Source organism: Erithacus rubecula (genome assembly GCF_903797595.1).
Source record: "Erithacus rubecula genome assembly, chromosome: 2".
In the NCBI taxonomy this organism is placed as follows: domain Eukaryota; kingdom Metazoa; phylum Chordata; class Aves; order Passeriformes; family Muscicapidae; genus Erithacus; species Erithacus rubecula.
Genome location: NC_136685.1, coordinates 69,835,705 through 69,856,904, shown reverse-complemented (window position 1 = coordinate 69,856,904; position 21,200 = coordinate 69,835,705). Strand labels below are relative to the sequence as shown.

The window sequence follows — 21,200 nt, the reverse complement described above, 5'->3', positions numbered from 1 at the left end:
GGATTTATTTCTGTCAGATGCATTACTACACAGTGTTGCAGTCAGCATTGGGAGGATCAGTTCTTCATCAAGTCTACGTGGCAGTCATTCAGCAGCAGCATAAAGGAAATCAAGCCCAAGCAGGAAGTGTTGAAACAATTTGTTTATAGATGCACTTACAGGGATTGTTACATAAGTTTCTAAAGTGCTTCAAAGTTTATTCTGCTTGAATTAGAGGTCTTTGTGTGATTCATCTGTGTTGTGGCTCTTCGAAAATAAAAATCCTCATCCAAACACATTAAATTAATCAATGTATGCTACCTATGCATTGTGCTGACTGAAAGTTGTTCACAAAATTTTGTTACTTACCCACAAAGCTTATGACAGGTCAGCTGTGCACACAGAAGTGCATGAAGTGTGAAGCTGGTCTTACACTGTGTCAGGTGTCACTTTATGAAGTGGACAGAATGTTGTTGGAATTGACTTCGCATGCCATTGGCAAGTCCTTTCCAAAGTTATGTCACTCTGCTGCTTATATAAGCACTACATGCACTGTCCCACAATGCCTTCTGCTGTGCTAGAAACCAGCACAAGATTCAGGGAACGTAGCTGAAATTTTTTATATCAGGCCTCTTGTAGATCAGCTCTGTGTCTTATCCTATCAAAATTCACAGTAGTGTCTTTGATAAGAATTTGCGCCAGATTAAATCCTTCTGAAGAGAATAGTGAGGAAAGATTTTGGTCTCTTTCTCTTCTGAGGTTGTGAATACATAAATAATAGTTTCAAAACTTTCCCTCATAGCCTTCAAATTAACCTCTTTTCCTGTGTTTTGATGACCTGAATTTCCCTGTGGAAAAAAGTTGGTTTCTGATTTGTATGTGTATGTATCTGTGTCTTGTCAAGCTGTATCAAGAATAGAGAACTTAATATATGTCCTGGGAATTCTCTCTTGAAAGGGCAAGAGACTAAATAAATAGAATGTCTCACACAAATATTCTAAGAATAATGATCAATAAATCAAGCTTTCTGAGAATTACCATTCAAGCATCTAATTTTCAAGATCCCAACTCAGAATAGCTTAAACTTTTTTTACTCTTTACTCTGTTTATTCAGTCATTTCACAAAATTGAGTTATGCTCAATAGAGTTATTGAGTTGTTTTAATAGTTAGTGAATAACATATCAATAGGTATTTAACGCTTATTTTCCAGATATTTTTGTTTAAAATCAAAGGATCCAAGTGCAATGAATTACACTAATATGTAGTTTATTAATAAATGGAGTTTCTAATAAGAAATCAGGAATAGAGTTTAATCTGTTGACCATACTTGTTATTTTCTATTGAAAAGTTAAAAGAAAACGGGTTAATCACACAGCTTCCAAGGAAGTTACACCAAAATCAGTCAGCATCTGCAAAATTTTATGAAGATATTTTCTCATTTGCTGTTTTGGATTTAACATTATAGTATTATTTAAATGTAAACAAAAAGTTTATTTCTTGTAAACAGTTCTGTGAAGGACACTAATCTGATAAAAAAAATTCTCTCTTTCTGTAAAGAAGTCCATTAGCAAATATGTTTTAGCAGAATACTTAACTTCCACTCTGAAATACGAGAGAAAATATAAATAGAGCCCATTCTGATGGAATGAAGAGAGCTTTTCAGCCTTCAGCTTTCAAATCTACTTTCTAATATGCTATCCATATTTCATAGTTAATGAGATCCATAAACCCACAAGTCTATGAAACAGAAAAGCCTATGGTTTGAATAAAGTGGGTTAAAGCCATAAAAAATATAGTTTATCTCATGCTGAAAGAAAGTGGGCTGTGAACATGTAACTACATTGTACATTAAATATTACTTTCTGAGAATAACATAATGTTTATACATGGAGATTTGATTATTTTTCAAGATGGATGGTTTCAAAATACCAAAATGTTCACATGATAGAAAAGACATTTTTCTGGTTAGATTTTTACCAGTTTTCTTGTGCTGCCCCCCTTATATGGTAGATTAGCATTCTACTTTGCCCAAGCCTCCCATAGAGCTTATACATAAGGTCAGAATTAAATTTTGGACCCCAGGTTGTCTATTTCCCTTCTTTCTATTTTAATCTGCTGTGTAGTGTTGGCAAAAAGCCCGGAGAGCCATCAGTCTAACTTTGAGGCCATTGCAGAGAAAAAGAGGCACCAGCAGTTGTGCTTCCAGACTTGTTTCTTACATTGTGCTGGCCCTGGTTGTTTGCAAATAAAATTATAGGTAATCTTTCACCAGAAATGCATGTAAAATACTGCCCAAACAGTAAAAGCCATAGTGACTTATAAGCACAATTAATTATTTTTTTCCTAAGATTTCTCTAAATATATGACTATATGAAAAATTTGTGTTGGAGATGTAAAGATGTGAATCACATCTTTTCTGAAAGTTATAACTAAAGATGAGATGGAAAAATTTGGTTAAAAAGGAAATATGAACTGGGAATTGGTAGGTGAATTTTGGGTCCTGATAAATGATTTTAAAAGTGAAATGTATATCAGAAAATAGGAAATCAAATTTAATAGCAGGTGTAGGGGTGCTCCACATCACTGCTGGAATTTGGGACATTTGTAAACTCTTTATAGCTTTGCTTTAAAATGCCCCATTATGCTAGAATATCTTTTTAAGAGTAATAACATCTTCTGTACCACTTGCAAAAGGAGCAATTTAGCTGTGTCTGGGGTATAAGACAGTCAAGGGTTGAAACATATTCCTTCAACTTTCTAAGAGATTTTTGTTATTTAAAATTGTTACTGATGTGAAATGAGCGCAATCACTTTAGATGAAATTATAGAATTCAGAGAGACTTTGCAAATGAACTTTCACACAATATGTATTAGGTATTATTTAATAAGCATTTGGAATAATAATAAGTACTCAGCAAACTAGTTAATTAGCTTGAAAGCTGGAAATAGCTTCAGCAAGAATTTTAGTTGCACAGAACTTTTGAGTCTTTTTCATAGTGCACTGTCACAGAAACAAAATTACCTTGTTTCACCTTGGTATTATACCAATATTACACAAGGTATTTTTCTCTGAATATTTTCCTGAGGGATACTTGGCCACATCCATTTAAAATAGCAGTATATTTTAGAGTCACAAGGAGTAGTGTAGATGTCTTGGTTGTGATCCCTCAGATATAAAAAGGATGTTGCTACACCTATTCTGTGTTTTTTTCTTCTATGCTATGCAGACAGAAAAGCAAAAATAATACCCAGATTCTGAACACTCGATAATTTCAATCTCCTGATATGTTGGCAAAACAGGCTATGTTTATCAACACCATTATATGTGATATTTTTCAAACAGATCCCAAACAGGCTTTGTGGCCTATCTGTATTTTTCAAAATATAATTGTTGAAAAAAATATTTTTTTTCCCCTAGGGAGTGTATGTTTATTATATCTGTGTGACTGTTTCCTAATTAATATTTTCTTGAAGTCTAATTGGATTTAAAACATAAAATGCAAGTAAGAATATTGTAAAGATCTTAGGGATAAACCCTTCTTACATACAAAGGACCTGCTTCTGTGGTGTACATTAGTATTAACCTAAATGGAATTTGAGTGCATTCCCAGATGCTTTACTGAATCAGGGTTTATATTCCCTCAAAATTTGCATCTGTCAAAAGTGTTTTAAAAATTATAGGCGAGATTGTAACTGGCAGGTGGTGGAGAACAGGGGGGATTGAGGTGATTTGCTGATCTTGGCATTGCTTCCCAGCCCATTTTCTCATCTGCAGTCTTCAGGTTTCCTCAGTGTTCTGGGCTAATCTGGAGCTAAAGTGCAGCAGTATGGGATGTGATTTCAAGTTGGGATTGGCTCAAAATTAGAAATAGTCTTCTCATATACTCAAGATAGTTTTAAATGAACCAGTCCAAAATAGAACAGTTCCACTGTCCTTACATGGGTCAAGCATTAGTGCAAATACAATTATGTTTTAGGAGCTGTAGTTACTCACTGCTTACAGCACTTTTCAAAGACCCATCTCTAAATTGTGGCTATTTTCATAAGCATCTCTGAAAGTTCTGAAGAAAGTTTTCTTAATCCACTGCCAACTAGGTCTACCTTTTTGCTGCTGTTGGTTCATAAGCATGTTAAAAAGAAATCTTAGGCTTAACTAACCTATTCAACTTGCAGACAAGATTGGTGTTCTGCCCCACTGTCCCCATTTTCTTCTTGACAAAATTTGGTATATTTTTTAGTATTATTAGAGTCTATGTCCCTGAACGTTTTTTTGCAGTTGACATGAGCCCCAGTACCAGAATTCAGATAGCTGTGTAAATTCTATTATATAAAATTGGCACAAATACAAACCACAGCATAACTAGATCACAGAATTGTCAAGGTTGGAAGAGACCTCCAAGATCATCTAGTCCAACCATCAGCCCAGCACCACCATGTTCACCCCTAAACAACAGCCCCAAGTACCACCCTCAGATGCTTCTTGAGCACTTCCAGAGATGGTGACTTCACCACCTCCCTGGGCAACTTACTCCAGAGCCTAACCACTCTTGCAGTGAAAAAAAAATTCTGTTATCTATTCTTTATATCTTCTGGTGTGAGTTAGGGCCATTTTTCTCTTGTCCTTTCACTTGAAGCATGGCAGAAGAGGCCAATCCCCACTTCACTACAGCCTCCCCTCAGGTAGCCCTAGAGAGCTGAGTTGTGAAAAAAATTCATTTATTTAGGTGCATTCAGTTCACCCAGGAAGAAAATCCTGCACAAGATTTTAAGCAAGGGTCTTGAAAAGAGGATTTTCATTCCTTTTTGGAAGATGGTCTTGCATTTTTCTGCATAATTGTGTAAGTTTGCTGTGCGTTTCTGTGAGTTTTCCCCTTTACTGTCCTGTTGCTCATAATTAGCAAGGTTTCAACAACATGGAAATAGCAGCAATGTTTCAGTTATAAATTGCTTTTAGACTGTGTATAGCTTAAATAATATTTCAGGATGTTTAAGGAAAAAGACAGTCTGGAATTTCAGATAACAAAATTGCTGTTAATTTTTAAGCCACGCGAAATAAAATTGCAGGAAGTGAAACATAGTTATTAGTAGTGAGGGTAATAAAGCTCTCCCAAAATATCAAGCAAACTGACAGCTTTGAAAAAGCCAGAGATAACTTATTACGGAGAGGGGAAAATAAATATTTCTGGTATCAACTGACATTTTCCTGCCAAGTTTGTGTTGGTCAAAGTGTACGTTTACTCCCGAGTTCAATAGGTCCCAGTGTAAGCGGGAATAGTTCCTTGTGTGCTGGGAGGAGCGAGCAGCCCACGAGGGCTGGAGGTGGTGTTTGCACGGCGTGGGTGGGGCTGCTCCCAGCCTTTGAGGGCTGCCCTGTGTCCCCCCGGGCAGGTGCCGGGCAGGGGCTGGAGCAGGAGGGGATGGAGCTGTTGGGATGCGGTGGCACGCGCGCACCTGCCCGTCACCTGCCGGGAGCCACCTGCCCGCTGTCCCCGCGCCTGAGCAGCGCTGCAGCTGCACATCTGTCCAGGCTGCCCTGCAGCAGCAGCTGCCTCTGGGCAGCTCGGAGAGGGACAGTGTTTTCTGGAATGAGCCACTTAGAGCTGCGTGCATTTGTAGGCAGCGTGGTTACAGCTCTTTGGTGGGCGTACTGGAGGTGTTCAAATTACCGTAGTGGAAGATATCAGAAACAGCAAGGCTAACCAAGAACTGATTTGTTCCCTTTTTTTTTTTTCAAGTGTACTCTTGATTGACATGGCCATTGTCCAGGGTTTTGAAGTCAGACAGTGTCCAGATCCTATCTGTTGCTTCTTCTATGACTTTGGTCAAATTGTTCAGTTCTTTCTTGTATTTTAGTTCTTGCTTGTAGCAGTCATGCACCAGAAGTCTCAATAAGTTTTTTAGCCAAAAGTGTTGTGTAAATTTGAACTTTTAATATGTTAACATTATTATTGATGTCATATGTATATTCTTCTCCCCTTCATCTTTGTTTTGGGGTTAATTCATTTAATGGTCACTGAGAAACGGATGTGGTTGAAGGAACTTTTGATAAAGAAATGGAGCTGTGTTAAGAGAAAAAAAAAAAAAGTGCATTGTAATATCCCTTACCAGCATTATATTTTAGCATCTCAAGACATCATTACTTATTAAGACATTCTAATCCCAGTCTTACATCTGAGGAAAGAAGAAACAAGGATAAGAAACACCAAATGTGTAAAGGTGGTTGTGTAGTATCTCCAAAGAAAATCACTGACTTATAGAGAGATTTAGTTAATTGTTTAGTAATGTCATCAGTATGTCTAGTGTCACACCAGCATTTTGCACATTAACTAAAAAGGTGTATTGTGTTCATCTAGGCTGCTATATATTACTCTGATGGATTTAAAAGAAGAGACATTCTGTTCCTTCCCAAGTACAAAGCTATATAGGTACTAGTTTTAGCAAGGACAGACAATGCATACCTAAGTGTCTTTTCCTATTTAGCAATAGTGTTCTATATACTCTCTCTATGTAGAATACACAAACACATCTTGGCAGAAAATGTTACTGTGCTAGGACTTAAGTTCTCTAAGTTCCTCAATAAGAGCTTTACTTTTGAATGTAATAAAAGCAGAGCTATGCCAATACACTTTTAAAAATCCATCCCTCAACCTGCTCAGTGCTTTTAACTTCTAGAAAAATCATACAATTGTGTGTTGTATTTGTATCCTGAGGCTTCAGTACAATAGAGGAATAGTTCAGGCTAGGAGCAATGGTAAGTAGTATTTTTCAATTACAGGAGGCTGAAAGTGTAGTGGTGTTCTGCAGGAAGTTTATTTTGGCACAGCACCTTCTGCATTAAAAAAAAAAAAAAATAAAAAAAGGTACCCTTTGTTTTAAAATGGCTACAGATCAGTTCCTGAGGCTGAAATGTTATCAGCAAAGTGCCTGCAGAGTCAAATGCTGGCTGAAGAGCTGCCATGCCAAAGTTTGGCTTTTTACAGAGCATGCATTTTCTTTAGAACAGCATTCTTCTCTGTATTCAATAAGTCTTTAAAAATGGCCAAGTTTCTCTCACATGAACTCTTTCCCTGTTTATTTTAAATTTTCTCTGACATAGTGCTAATACAAGAAAATGTAGAATACTACCTGTAAATAATTTTATTTTCTTTAAAACCTTAATTTGTAGTCAGTTCTTGAATAGCTCAGAAGACCATCTTTATGCAACAGCTATGTGCACTAAACAAGGATTCTCTCATTTTTCTGTATGTATTCATCTAAACCATAGCACAGGGTTGGCATTCTTCTGCCAAAAAGCAGCAACTGTCAAGCAGCGTATGGCAATTTTCCATTTCCAAAGGAATTGCTGTTCTGCAAGTGGATGCTCTACTGTAGCTTAGTGGCAAATAAATTCCTGGTATCTTGAACATACCTGATCACAGGTTGCAGTTTGTCAGTTCCCTTCATAGGTCATCTGAAATGCTGCTGTGTGACTCATTTGATTTGTCTTGGAGCTTTGGGATTGTCATGAAATAGAAGCAGACAAGTTCTTTTCCTCCTCAACTTGTGGACTTAACACCTAGAAAATTCCTTAGCCAGAACTGTTTACTGTGGACCTATCACTTCAAAGGGTGAAACAGTATCAACAATCTTATTGTGCAGCTGCTTTGCAATACAAAGAAACCCAAGGAGGAAAAAAAAAGCCAACAAAACCTATATTGCACTGGCAAACAATATTTGCTTTACTGGAATTCTCTACACGAGGTATCTTGGTTCAATGACAGTTTTATTTGAAGAGCTTATGACATGAATAACAGTTCTGATAATGTTTCTGGAAGCTGCAGTGCTTCAGATGTGCTAAGTTTTGCCTGGTCTAATTCTGCTGAAATTCACCAATCTTTATGTTGGTTTCAGTGGGAAATAAATCAGACCCTTAAAAAAACTCAAAGAGCTTAAAAGAGGGGTTAGTCCTACATTAGGACAGTTGAATAAATCTTGAACTTCCACTCTGAATCTAGGGAGGAAAATAAAGAATACTGGTTTTTAAGCCTGGCTAATTAAGCCTGGAACAATTGTAGCTGTGAATTGAGCAGTTGCAGGCCTAACCAGCAAACTTTATTTGCCAATAGAGTCTGAGGCTGTGGAAGGACAGATTGCATCAGCAAAGGCAGCCAAGCACACTCTGCCAAGTAGTTCTGTTGGTGGCAGAATTTCTACATCTAAAACTGTGTTCCATGGACCAGTCCTATGATTAAACAGAGGGATAGTGCTGGATTAAGGTGTGGATAAGGACTTTAGATCAGGAGTGTGGTCAGGATGAGGCAGCAGCAAGTGAGGACCCTCCTTTTAAAGATTCTGGTAATGGAGCTAGGCAGTGTAGAGTAGAACACAGAAATATATAGTGAGCATCAGAAAGTAAAAGAGTGGAGAAGGTTTGGTGGTTGAAGGCTTGCAATGGAAAGTTACTGGGAGAGAAGTGACCTTTTGCATGCTTTGGAATTTTTTTCTCTATATCCCCTAATAATGTTTGAATGTGTTGGCCAATTTCAGCTGCATCTGGCAGAAATGTAGGAGTCTGGGAGAGCAGTATTTACTGCTGGTTGTTTTAAATAGACAGCAGGGAAGATGGAGAAGGCACTCTAAGTTGCCCAACAGGATGAAACTTTATTGTGGCATCACTTGTATTAGAGAGTCCACATGAGAGGGAGACATCACTACAGGCTACAAGAATTTCCAGAGTCACAAAAAAATAAAATTTATGTTCCTACCAACTAAATTCAATATTATCTCTATGATGGAAAGGTGAGGGGATTCGAGGATGGGTATGTCACCAAAAACATGAGCAAGTATTTAAGACACTAAAAATTAAAATCCAAATGAATGCATTCACTTTTGTAGAAGGGACAGGGCTGCTGCCTGGGCTACAGTCAGATAATTAGCCTGGTGACTATAATTCAAAATTGGTGTTGACATTCTGTAGATGTCACAGGTATTGTGGACTGTCACTAGGACTTTATGTCAGAGTTGAGCAGTTGTGGCTAAAATAAGAGAAGTAACATTATTTCAGTCTTTCTGCAGGTGTTAATGTGCTGTCCATTGCAGAATTTAATAAATAAGCTGAGAGGACTAAACATTTTAATTGTGAATTTCATTATTACAGAAGTGTCACTTTTGCTGGGGTATGTTGTGGATATGATTAAGAGTTCTGATAAATGCAACTGTTTCTGAAAATTAAACAAAAAATGAGATGTAATCTTTTTGGAACTGAAGGAAATTTTTTCTAGTTGCAAATTTGTTAGCAGTAGTACTTTTGTATTATTATTTGTTGAGTGCTTAATGGTAAAAGCAATTTTAGGGTTTTTTTCTAAGTTTACTTTAGTGGTGGTTTTGGCTTAATGTAAATATGAGTGTTGTTCCACAGAGAGGTATCATTTTACATCAAAGTCCTGATAAAACCCAGTAAATAAACTTTTCTGAACATATAAATACTAAACAATTGGGTTGTTTACAGCTAAATATTTACTTCAAAGTCTTAGAAGTGTTTAAAAACTGGTTTTTCTAGTTTCTGTTGCAGCCAATGCCCTCATAGGATCTCTTTTCAATCCCCATTTTCCTTTGCACATACCTTGTTTAAGCAGGAAGAGCTTAATTTAAGCCATAATCTTTTGTCAGAATAAACCTTAGTCTGTTTTCAAAATACTGGTGCTCCTCTCCCCCCTCTGTTTGACAGGACCAGCAGCTTACTGCTTAAAGCTGACTGATGCCTAGTAAATGCCCTGTTTCACCAGCCCACCTCTGCAGGGTGACACTCCTGCAATTTACCAAAAGTGCACCAGTTCAGGTGAGAACAGAGAATAGAGCTCCAGTGTGCAGGGGCTTTAGCATCCTTTGCCAGCTCCCACTGGGAATTTATGCTAATGGCTGAAGGCAGGACAGCCTGGTCTCTGTCCTTGGGTTGAGGTTGTTCAGTGATGCTTTCATTGCAAAGACTTGCTATCAGGGAGAGTCCATCTCTCTATATTTAGAGCCCAGTGTGCCTTAGTGCTCTCAGGCAAAGCTAAGCTTCACTGCTTTAATGACAAGTTCCTCAGATAGGATCTACCCGCTGCCTTTATTGCTCAAGCACAAATTGCCTGTGGTTAAATATTTGATCATTTAAGATACAGGTGGCTGCTGGGGGAGTTAATGTAAGAAGCAGCAATACTGATGATATACTGACTGGGTTCAAATGAATCAAAAGGACCTGGTTGAACTAGACAAGTACACAGATTTTGATCACTACCACTTGAATTCCAGCAGTTTATTGCATGGGACAAATTGCATTGATTTGTAACTATTGGTATTGCATTGATTCATTGTAACTAGAAATCATCAAATACTAACCTGTCCTTGAATGTCATGTTTTCCCTCTTATCACAAAAACAGGTATGTTCTTTTGTAGGTGTGTGGGGAAGGTGGGCAAAGGTGAAATGTCTTATGTAATTTCAAATCTTTTTCTTCTTAAATTTCTTTATCAAAAATGTTAGCCATAGTCATATCTTCTGTATTCAGCTTCATCATAGGAAGAAGGCAACAGGAAAAAAGGAAACTCTAACCTAAGTAACAATTACTAATACAGACTTTTTTTCATTGAAAAAGAGCATGCCCAGAATGTTGTTGAAAATCCTACTAAAGAAACCAGTTTTTAAATGAAATGCTGTATTTAGTACATTGAGATACAGAGGACATGTAAAGTAGCACAAGTAAACAACTGTGAAATCTCATCATATCTTTTCTCCTTGGTTTCAAGAAATTCAGATGGTGAGATGGCTTTGCTATGTCTGCTGACATCTGGCATGTTCAGATACTCACCCTTACATTTCAACTGTCATAGAACCTACTGATTTTTTTGACAGAATTTGAAGTCTTTAAGCTCCAATCAGTTGAGGGGCAAGCCTTTTTTTTTTTTTTGTATGCTCCTGGAAATAGTTTGTGCAGCTTTCAAAATGTGTAGTATAAGATTTACATCTCTATGAAAAAATCCCTTGTGAATATACAAAGGAGAGTCAGAGGACTAATAGTATTTCCTTAAAACATAGGGGTACTTTTACATCCTGATTATTTTTTTTTTAATTATTATTTCATTAGATGAAAATTGAACTGGAAATTTGTGTTTCATATACAAGATCCATGTATTTTCTCTTCCTGTACATTAAAACAATTCAGCTGGATGTGCAGTCTCTTAGTCTAGACTTGCAAATTGCTGCTGTGAGCAAACACCTTCCACACTACCAAGCCTCTTTCTGTTCGGCTTGAACTCAGTGATATGAGATAAATCTGTTAGCAAAGAGATTTCTGAAATTGTTAGAAAAAAAACTTTATAGTGTTGTGGATGCTGTAGCACATTTCTTGCTTTATTCAAGTGGCTTACCCAATTCAGATCAAGCCTCTGATATCAGTAACCTCTGCAGCAGTGATGCTAAAGGACTGTGAACTTTTGAGTTCTCAGTCTTCAGTTAATGCTGCCAAATAGGAGAAAGTAATCTTTTTCCCCAAGTGCTGGGAGGGTGGGAGCTGCCGTGGGTAGGCTCAGCAGCACAAGCAGCTGGTGCAGGAGGAGCTGTTCTCACATTCCCTGTGTCTCTCACACAAATGTCATCAGCTGGTGGTAGGAGTAGCAGCAGTGGGATCACAGGGCTGTATCTCACATGGTTCACTGGGGTCCTGAGTTTATAGAAATGGTAAAAAGAGCACAATTTCCGAGAGGAAGTAATCTCTAGGGTGTAATGCCCTGCGAGACAAGACTTCTTTTCTTTTGGAATTTTCCACTTCTCATCATGACGTCTTAACATTGCAGACACCAAGCAGTTGTGAGCATTCCCATGGCAAGGCAACTCTGTGGTTTGCCATGTGCAGAGCCTCATTGTTACAGGCTCACTGTGCTTTCATTTTCTTTGGTTTTCATTGCCAGACATGGAAAATAGAGACTACCCTTTAGTGAATGTATTTCCTGTCCTATTAAAATAAAGAAATCACTGTTGATAGTTCTTGCCTTGGTCTTTCCCATACGAATTTCCATTAGAGCACCAAGCTTTACCTGATATCTTCACACACAAACAAACACACCAGCCCTTCACCCCCCAGTATTACAGTGCTGTAGGAAAGTTCTGGGCTGATATCTCTAGACAATGAATCAGTCTAGGATTCTAACTGTACAGCCTGTCACCAGCAACATTATTTTATGCTTTTGGTCAATATGTCACAAGTTTAACTGAAAAGAGCACAGCTAGGGTTGTAAATTATGTGGACACACTTCCTTAGCAGGTCTTAAGATTTGATCTGATCGTCAGAGACAATCTAGTAAATGCAATGTAAGAGTTTCAACATGATAAGTGATTGTGTGCACTCTAGCAGTTTACTTCAGTACGAATACTGGTTCACTTAAACCACATTCCTCTCTCAAGTACCCTTAAGCATTGTTAAACAGTTTGCAAAGCCCTGCTTTACTTGCCAGACCAAGAGAGTTACGAGTGTGCATGTAGTTACTGGTCTCAGCTGGCAAAATGGCAGCTGACATCTGGAGGCAATAACTTCCTGAAATTCAGTGGCCTGATCCCCTACTGAAAATACATTGGTTCTAAAAGGAGGGCAGAAGAGAGTCTCCTCACTCAAATGTGAAGTGTCACGATCAGAAAAATATGGACCTTTCATTTTCTAAGTGACTCCTCAAATTCTAGTGGGAGGTGTCCCTGCCCGTGGCAGGAGGCTTGAAAATAGATGAACTTTAAGGTCCCTTTCAATCTGAACCATTGTACAGTTCTGTGAAATTAGCTTGTGTTGTTTGCATTTTTCTGGATGTCAGTGGTTGTCTCCAGTTGTCTGCACTGGATGAATTTCAACTAGTGACTGTCATGTTGGGTCAGTGCCCTGGTGGCCAGCTTGATGCCTTTCCAGGAATCACTAGAGACAGAAGTTCTTCCCAGAGGGCTCTGAACCTCCCTGCCTGGCATCTCCCTGCCTGCATCTTCATATCTGAGTCCTCTTTTGCATTTGCATTTTACAAAAAGCAGTCCATGGAGATGCACCTTGTATCTTCAAGTCAGCTTAACAGAACCCTGCTGCACCTTGGCTGTGGCTAGGGAGAACCCCATTGCAGAAGTCAGCTTCACCTAGGCAAATTTTGCAGCAGAATTCAGCTCATTGCATAACAGTGCAGAAAACCTAACTCCTTCACTGGGGTGTGGCTCTATTCTCCAAATGATTTGTGGTTTTCATTTTGGAAGAAGCTTTGTAGCTCTTTATCACTATCAAAGATTTCCTGATTTTGTTATGTGGACCTTAGGCAGGAAAAAATGTGATTCATCAGTACTACATTTCATGGATGTTGTTACTTCTTGTTAATTTTTAAAAAATGAGGCACTGATGGTGTATGTTCATACCTTTAAGTCTTTTGGTGTAAGATGTAGTAATAATGGCCAACCCTTTCCATTGTATTTCAAACAGTTCACAGCCCTAGGAGCTAGGGCTGAGACAATTTGAGTCACCTTTTGCCCTTTCTGTTCTGGACTGTTTTGGATTCTATTCTATTTCTGGTATAATTTATACTGTAAGGGTACAGCAGCTACCATGGATTACAGTATTGATGCCACACAATCTCTCCTGACCCTAACAGACTGCTTTGGTACAGACTGGAAAAGGCATTGCCCACTAAGGAGCTTTGTACTGTTTAAACAATACTTAGAAGCAGAGTTTTCCCCATACTGGATTCAAAGTTTTTATATTTTGTTGTTCTCTGCCACAACAGGATGTTACATTCACCCATGGAGTTTATTTTGGCTGTGAGTTTTAATTGTCTTGTTAAGTTTCCATTTTGCATTTTCTAAATGTCACACGATTCCAGTATTTCTTCTGGAGACATCCAGGTTGAAGTGAAATAATGTTACTTTCAGATTCAGTCAAAGTAAATTCTAGAGTGTTTAAAAGTAAAGCTTGTATACAATAAACTTTGTTCTGTCAAATCCTGCAATTTAAATGATCTCTAAATGCTGTAACATTTCCGGGGTAAGCAAACTCTGAAAGGTCAGTGGATCACTGTACACATCAATTTGTACTCCCAGTTCATGTTTTGCATTCCACTAATAGAACACTTTTTCCTGCAGTACTGCTAATGCTTGAAAGATACTACAGAGCCATTTATTTTTTCTTTCCATTTACATTTTGGATGTATTTGTCTTAAACACCTGAATGAGATGCTATGTTTGTTAAACCTCATTTATTTCACTTTATTGGCTAAAACTAGGTACAGAACCCTCAGACAAATTCTGCTGTGGAGTGGAGGGCCATCCCATGGAGCAGAGGGGCAGTTGATAATTTTCTCTGCTGTTTGCATGTTTATGTGTGATGGTAAGATGGCTGATATTCCTGATGTGTGTGTGTTCACAGCTTGCAGAAGTCGACCCCAGGGCTGTCCATCTGGGTGCTGTCCTTATCCGTGGCCTGACAACTTTGCTCATGGCCAACAGTGCCTGTGGCTTTCCCTTCAGGATGGATGATCTGATGCCTTGGGCAGTGTTTGATGGAAAACTTTTTCAAGAAAAATACCAGAAGTCACACCGAGGTTGCTCTATGGAAGAACTTTTAGAAGGCAATGTAAGCATTCACTTCCTTTTAGTTCTAAATTATTTGTAAAAATGTACCTGTCCATTTTGTTTGTTATTTTAATATTCATGTTTATACTGTTCCCCTTTCTTTGTATTTTTTCTCTTTCTTATTCTTTTTTCCTTCTCTCCACAAAAAATAATTTTAAAAAAAGTAGAAATACCGAGCTTATGAAGGAAGCTGTCATTTTATCTATTTTTGTTCCCACTACTCAGAAAAGTAGGAAAATTGTTGTCAATTTCAAAAATGAAAATGCTCACAGTAGTTTTATAGTACTGAGATATTAATGACATCTTTCTCCCATAAGATTTTAAGCAACATATTAACAACATCTTTAAAAAACCCAAATATTTAAGGGTGATATTTTTAAAAGCATTAAGGAACCTAAACACTGAGATGAAAGTTTGGCAAATTCAAACAGGAACTAGAAATCAGAAGAAGGTACATTCTTTTAGAATAGGTGAGTATGAGTATTTCTTTCAGAATTTCACCAATTACCTTCCTGTAGATCTAAATACTTCCTTAATTCTCAGTCCCACTTTATCTTACCAATCTGGGGGTTTATGAGATTTGCATGCTATGTTACCAAAAGACCAGTATGATTTCAAACCTGTCTGGGCAGGGAGGCACCAGGGTCCTGCTGAGCACCATGCATTGTCCAGACCAGAGTTAGGGTCTGCTAGACTCAGTGCAAGGCTGTACTGATGCACTGGTGAAACCTCAAACCAGACCTGCCTTGTGCCCAGCCAGCACAGAATATGTGGAGATGCTTGGGTAGATCTGTACCCATCTGGGAAGATAGCTCTAAAGAACTGCAATTAATGTGTCTTTTTTCAATTAATATGTCAGAAAAGACTGTATCATTTAATTACTTTTGAAAATCTTACCTTTGAAATGCTTTTACCTGCTACTGAATGTATCACTTGAGGTTAAAGTAATTACAGAGAAAAAAGGTTTCAGTTTTGATTTATTTTGATCTCATGCATTGAATGCCAGTTGTTTTTGTATAACTGGTTCTCTTTGGTAATTTTGTGTCCAGCTGCATACCATGCTGGTCTGGAGTGAAGAGTGCAGCTCTTGTGGGTGGGTGGAATGAACATGTTTTTAGCATGAAGGAGGAGAATAATCCTTTCCATATGTGTTCAATCATGTGATTAGGACCATAACCTCTATCCAAATCCTGTGGTTCCTATTAATTGGTCTGTTGATTTCAGTAGATTTTGGATTGGGCTAATGGTTCATCCAGGAATTTCATGCAGGACTTTTGCAAAACAATAGAGGGTTTAAAGAATAAATAGAAAAATGCAAAAGCATCCAGATCTGTGTGAAATTGATACTTGTTTTCCATATGGGTAGAATGCAGGTTAGTGAATAACTTGGACAGTACATATTTAAATCTGTACAACTTTTATAATAATTGATACAGGTATTTTTAAATATGTTATGTAGTATGTTTTAGCTATGTTTTAAAATCTTGTGTTAGTGTTGGAGTTCTATTTTATTCTGTTTTATAACAACGATGAAGAAAGATCTTGCTTTCCTAGAGCAGAGTTAGAAATATGCTTGGTCGACTGAAATATCTAGGTTAAGGTTTTTAAAAGCCTGATGCTCTGTTTAAAAAATAAAACCCAGATAAACTGTTCTGTTGTGAACAAAAATACTCTAGCTATGTGAATTTTCAGAGTGGTTTAAATACCTTTTTCTTTTTTAGGTACAGTTTTATGGTACATATATGGCAGAGATTTGTACCCAGACTAATAAAATAGCTTTGCAGCTTATCAGTCTGAGGCAAGAATCTGTTTTGGGGGGAATTGCCAAGAGATGCCAGTTTAGCTGGGAACACTGGCAAAGCAACAAGTATATGTGATTGGTTCTTCCTATTATTATAAGTTCAACTTTAATAAATAAAAATGGTTCTTAGTTCCTGGCAGAGTTTAATGTACTGCTGGAAGCCAAGATCTTTCGCACTTGTTTGTTAATAATCTAACCTTGAGCACCATAAATCTAATCTGGTAACAATATTGTATTCAGGAAAAAAAATTCTACATGGGATGTTTTGTCATGGAAAAGAAAAATAATAGGAAAAAGTTGGTTTTTTTGGTTGTTCAGTGCTAGTCTCCTAACTCCTAGGGTCCCTTCTCTATTATCTGGACAGTTGCATTACTTCAGGGCCTTGAGGCAATCTCAGAATCAGTATTGTTTTGAATATGATAGGATTAAATACAGTTAATAGGTTTCTAACAATTACAGTGGAAATACAATCCTGGTTAAATATTTACATGTGTATCAAAATTTTTGAAGATTTTTAGGGTTTGCTTCCTACAGGTTCTTATGCCATAAGAAGAAAATGCATACATTAAATACAGTTGATATTTTTGTGGGCAACTTTTAATGTAGCTCAGCTCTTTGTAGCCTAACAGTTGTTAAAGATATAAAAAATGGACAGCTTCTGACAAGAATAAAAATAGAGCCATCTTGTTTTTTAAAAAAATTATGCTAAGGTCATATTATGCTTGTTCTGTTTTTCCAACCTGTAATCATATTAGTTTGTTTATCCACACAGAAAATTGGCTGTAATAGTCTCATAAAGAAGTGATGCAATGATATTATCACTTTATTAGCCTTTTTATTGTGCTTCTCACTAATGAGTATGTGCATGATCAGTTTTTAAAATTAAAACCAAATTACATCATGGGGTTGGCATAAATTATAAGTTTTGTTCTTTTCTGATCTTGCTTTTCATCTGTCCTCCATACATTCTGAATTTATTCTCCAGAAAGAGAATGAAAATTTTTCCTTTAGAGAGTGTTCTTCAAAGGCTAGACCCAGTTCATATGGTGAAACAATTTTTTTTCAAAATCTGTGTGTTTTAGTTAAGTTTCTCTAAAGAGGTTTGTTAACTCAAAAAAATGTATTAGGGAAGTTCTCAGCAGAGTTCAGGGAGTCAGACTCTACCTCTAATTTAAGAAACCTCTTTAGTTACTTCAGTCTTGCTGCCTATTAGATTTTTTATCTTATGCTTTCCTCTTTTCTCCTTCCTGCTCCTAAAAAGGTAAATGTCATCCTGTAAAAATCAGTTCAATTTTATGAAAGTCACAAATTATGCTATTGTTCTAAAATCTCTCTTTTCCTAATTCTCTTCATTGTGTACTAAGTCCCACATGCCCAATACCAATCAGGGAAAAAATAAGTATGTTCTAAGATCTGTCAGTTTTTCAAAGCTCACAGAAAGTTAAGGATGTATCACATCTCTCAATATTGCATCCTTAAATAACTTCAGCTTGTTTTTTTTGGTAGTAGAATTTTTCATCACACCACAAGGTAAACACTTGAATTTAATTCCCCTGTTTCTTTTTAGACTTAGTTATGTTTTATCAGTCAGGACTTGGAGCAGATGTGTTACTGCTGGGTTAAGTTTTGTTTCTAATGTATGAGATTAAGAGAATTATGAGACTGATTTTAACTGGTGCATTTTACATGAGTTCATCTGTCCTTATCTGGAGGCTTTAACCATCTCTGCCTGAGGTATTGAAGAAGTTTAGTTAAGTGTATCTACAGGTGCAAGGTCACAGAATAGGGATTTACAGATGTGAGCAGAGAAGGAAAAAATACTTCACTGGAAAAGGGAAAAGCATTTCTTACGCACTGCTACTTACCCTTCCAAGTATCCACATTTAATGTCAAACTTTATTTCCTGTAAAAGTGTGAACCAGATCTGCTGCCTTCATGCATGCACAACTGTGGCTAAGACAAGACCTATAGTTGTTGTGTATTTGTTTATTTTGTGCTACACCTGATGAAAGAAGAGCAGGAGAGCCATTGATTTTTAACTGTGTTTTCTGCAGGAGTCTTTGTACACACCCTTCCAGAATCTGAAATCTCTCATTTGCAAGGTTTGCATGGCAAAGAAAAGAACAATACTGAGCAGACCAAGAGGGAATGGATTTAACACAGGTTGGCACTCTGTGAATTTTCTCAATAAAGTTAATGTATTGATGAGCTAAATTGTCCTTCAACAGCAGCACCTATTACATAGGCAACCCATCAAGCTAAGTAAATTTTAAGTTCTTTCTCCAAGAACCAATGAATAGATCTAAGAAAATATTTCCCTTTTTAGCAATTTATATGAATTTGATTACCCAAGTTTACATAGAATAATATTTCCATCCAAGTACATAGTTAGTGAGATAAATGCACTAAGTATCGTTCATCGACAGAAACATCACTATTTATTCAGTGACTAAAGATATTTTTATAGGAGAAATTAAATAACTCAGCTTTTTCTTTCATTGCCTCAGGGGAGGTATTTAACATTGATATTTGAAGGTCTGAGTGAGGCATTGAAGATTAAATACTTCTTACTGCACTCACTGACATTTTCAAAATAGAAGAGAGCTTTTGGGCAATTTTAAGAACTGTGCTTTTTGGTTTGATCTCTTTTCCCCCAACTTTATGGCTCAGTTTGCTAAAGAATTCAGTTTGCAGATTTGTTTTCCCTATCTGATCTGCCTTCCTGGGAAAGAAAAAACTTTTTTAATATCAGTCACAGATCAGCCTGAATGTTGAGGCTTTGAGACTTTGAAATAATTTACTCTGAATTTCAGTGTTTAAGCTCATGTTATATTTATTACTTGCTTAATACTTGACCAATTATAACATCTGTGAGGATAAAAATTACCCTTTCAGAATTCCTTGAGCAAATTACAGCAGACAGAATGATTTTCTGCTAGTTAAGTACTTTGTATTATGTGGCAGTAATAATTCTGATGTATCTCTACAACAAGCTCATGCTGGACACTGAAAATTGAGGATATCTGTTGATGATTTATAATACCAGACCTTGGTAGCATCTGCTTTTCCTTGAGAGCTATATTTAACCATTTTAATTATGATTTGTGATTCCAATTTGGAGAGAGATTTCTGTTTGTTTTAATGACTGCAGTCTCCAAATCTGTGTCATAAAATTTTGATCTGGTTTCTAAATACACTTGTTAACAGCCTGTAATCATGATGTGCATAGATGGAAATGAGGACAAGAACCATGCTTGTTAGGCTGACTTTAGTTTGGAAAGATCGTAATTGTGCATGAGTATTTTGGCACAGAAGTAAGAAATGCTGTTTCCTGAAAAAGAATACACCATCTCACTTTTTCTTCATTTAATCTGACATACTGTCAGAGTTGCTTAGTGAATATTGTTTTTCAGGAAGAGAACAAAGACATTTTAATCCCAGGCTCCAACAGTCACACAGAAGTCACTTTGTTTCTCCGTATCATAACCAGATGAGGGGGTTCACACAAAGACAACTGCAATCCCAAGGTAAAAAATGGGCACATGTTTGTGGGTTTGGAATTGTCCCTATCACCAGTGTAACAGCTCTGTGTCTACCTGCAGTTCATGTTTATGTGTGCAGTTGCCCTACAGCAGTCAGCAGCAAAACTTGCATCAGTTACACAGTTGTGTATTGCCACTTGGAAGAACTAACTCTGCAGGGTGAGGTGGAGTGTAGCATTGTAATCTGCAGTCATCTTCTACTCAGTATTCTGGGAAATAGGCTTTCATGTGGTATTTGTAATTTTCATGCTTGGTCTCAGCTGAACTGTGTTTAAAATTGTAATAGTTCTAAAACAAATTGGCACAGCTGCACAGAAATGTGTCTGAAGTCTTTAACTGCAGATCTTCGTTCATACTTCAACAAAACACTCAAGCATATGAATAAAGTTAAACACATTCCTAACTGGTTTTCTAGATCAGGGTCTCCACTTCCAGGTCACTGCCTAAGCAATACAAATGCAAGTTCTGTCTTGCCTTGGCATTAATCTTAAGTCATTCACCAGTCTCACTTCTTGAAAAGAACAGACATTTCAGTGAAATGCCACTGTGGATAACACTGTTGAGCTGACTTAATTCAGTTTTACTGCCTCATTACCGTGAGTTGAAGCAAATACACATAGATTAAGGAAAATAAGCAAAAGGAAGAGAGGTGTCTAAGAAACAGTTATTTTAATAAGTCTGCAGAGCCTGAATTTCTTTTATGTTTCCAGGGAGATTTTCAAATAAGATCACTGATGTGATTAGGAAAGATAAATAATAAATCGATACAGTGAAGTCTTTATTGTGCTTCAGCTGCCACTGTTAAATGCTTCAGAGTAAGATAATACAATTTGATTCACAAATAATATTCTTTGATCCTCTATGTAAAATATAAAGCTAAAATATAGAGTATGTATGCTGACCATAAGCAAAACCCAAACTGGTCATTGTTACCAGTTCTTGACCATCTGAAAAAACCTGATATTCAGGGGTCAGATAATCTCTGACCAGCTCTAGAGAGATCTTATGGTTAGGTGTATTCCACAAAGTGTGTTCCACAGTAACTGTGCTGCTGTGTTACAAATGTCTTTCAGTAGCATTATTTAAACATCTTGGCTTCTTCTACACTAGCCCTATTTCTTACCCTCAGGACACTCTTAAAACATGATCCCATAACTGCAGTTTAATCACCTGTGTTATAAGTGAAACTTACATCTGTCCTTATAAAAGAGCACTGCAATGTTTTAGAGCTCCCTTTAAAGTGATCTGCCAACATGATTCATTTTGACAAAATT

General features: G+C 37.1%; 1 protein-coding gene across 2 annotated transcripts in view; it reads left to right on the top strand.

Moving 5' to 3' along the window:
* FAM120B (family with sequence similarity 120 member B) overlaps positions 1 to 21,200 on the top strand; it is an 88,404-nt gene that overhangs the window by 22,856 nt on the left and 44,348 nt on the right. For both annotated transcript variants that reach the window (XM_079299330.1, XM_079299329.1), the window contains exons 7-9: positions 14,378 to 14,584; positions 18,439 to 18,547; positions 19,798 to 19,911. In XM_079299330.1, the coding sequence (XP_079155456.1) occupies positions 14,378 to 14,584; positions 18,439 to 18,547; positions 19,798 to 19,911 (430 nt within the window). The remainder of the gene's footprint in view (positions 1 to 14,377; positions 14,585 to 18,438; positions 18,548 to 19,797; positions 19,912 to 21,200) is intronic.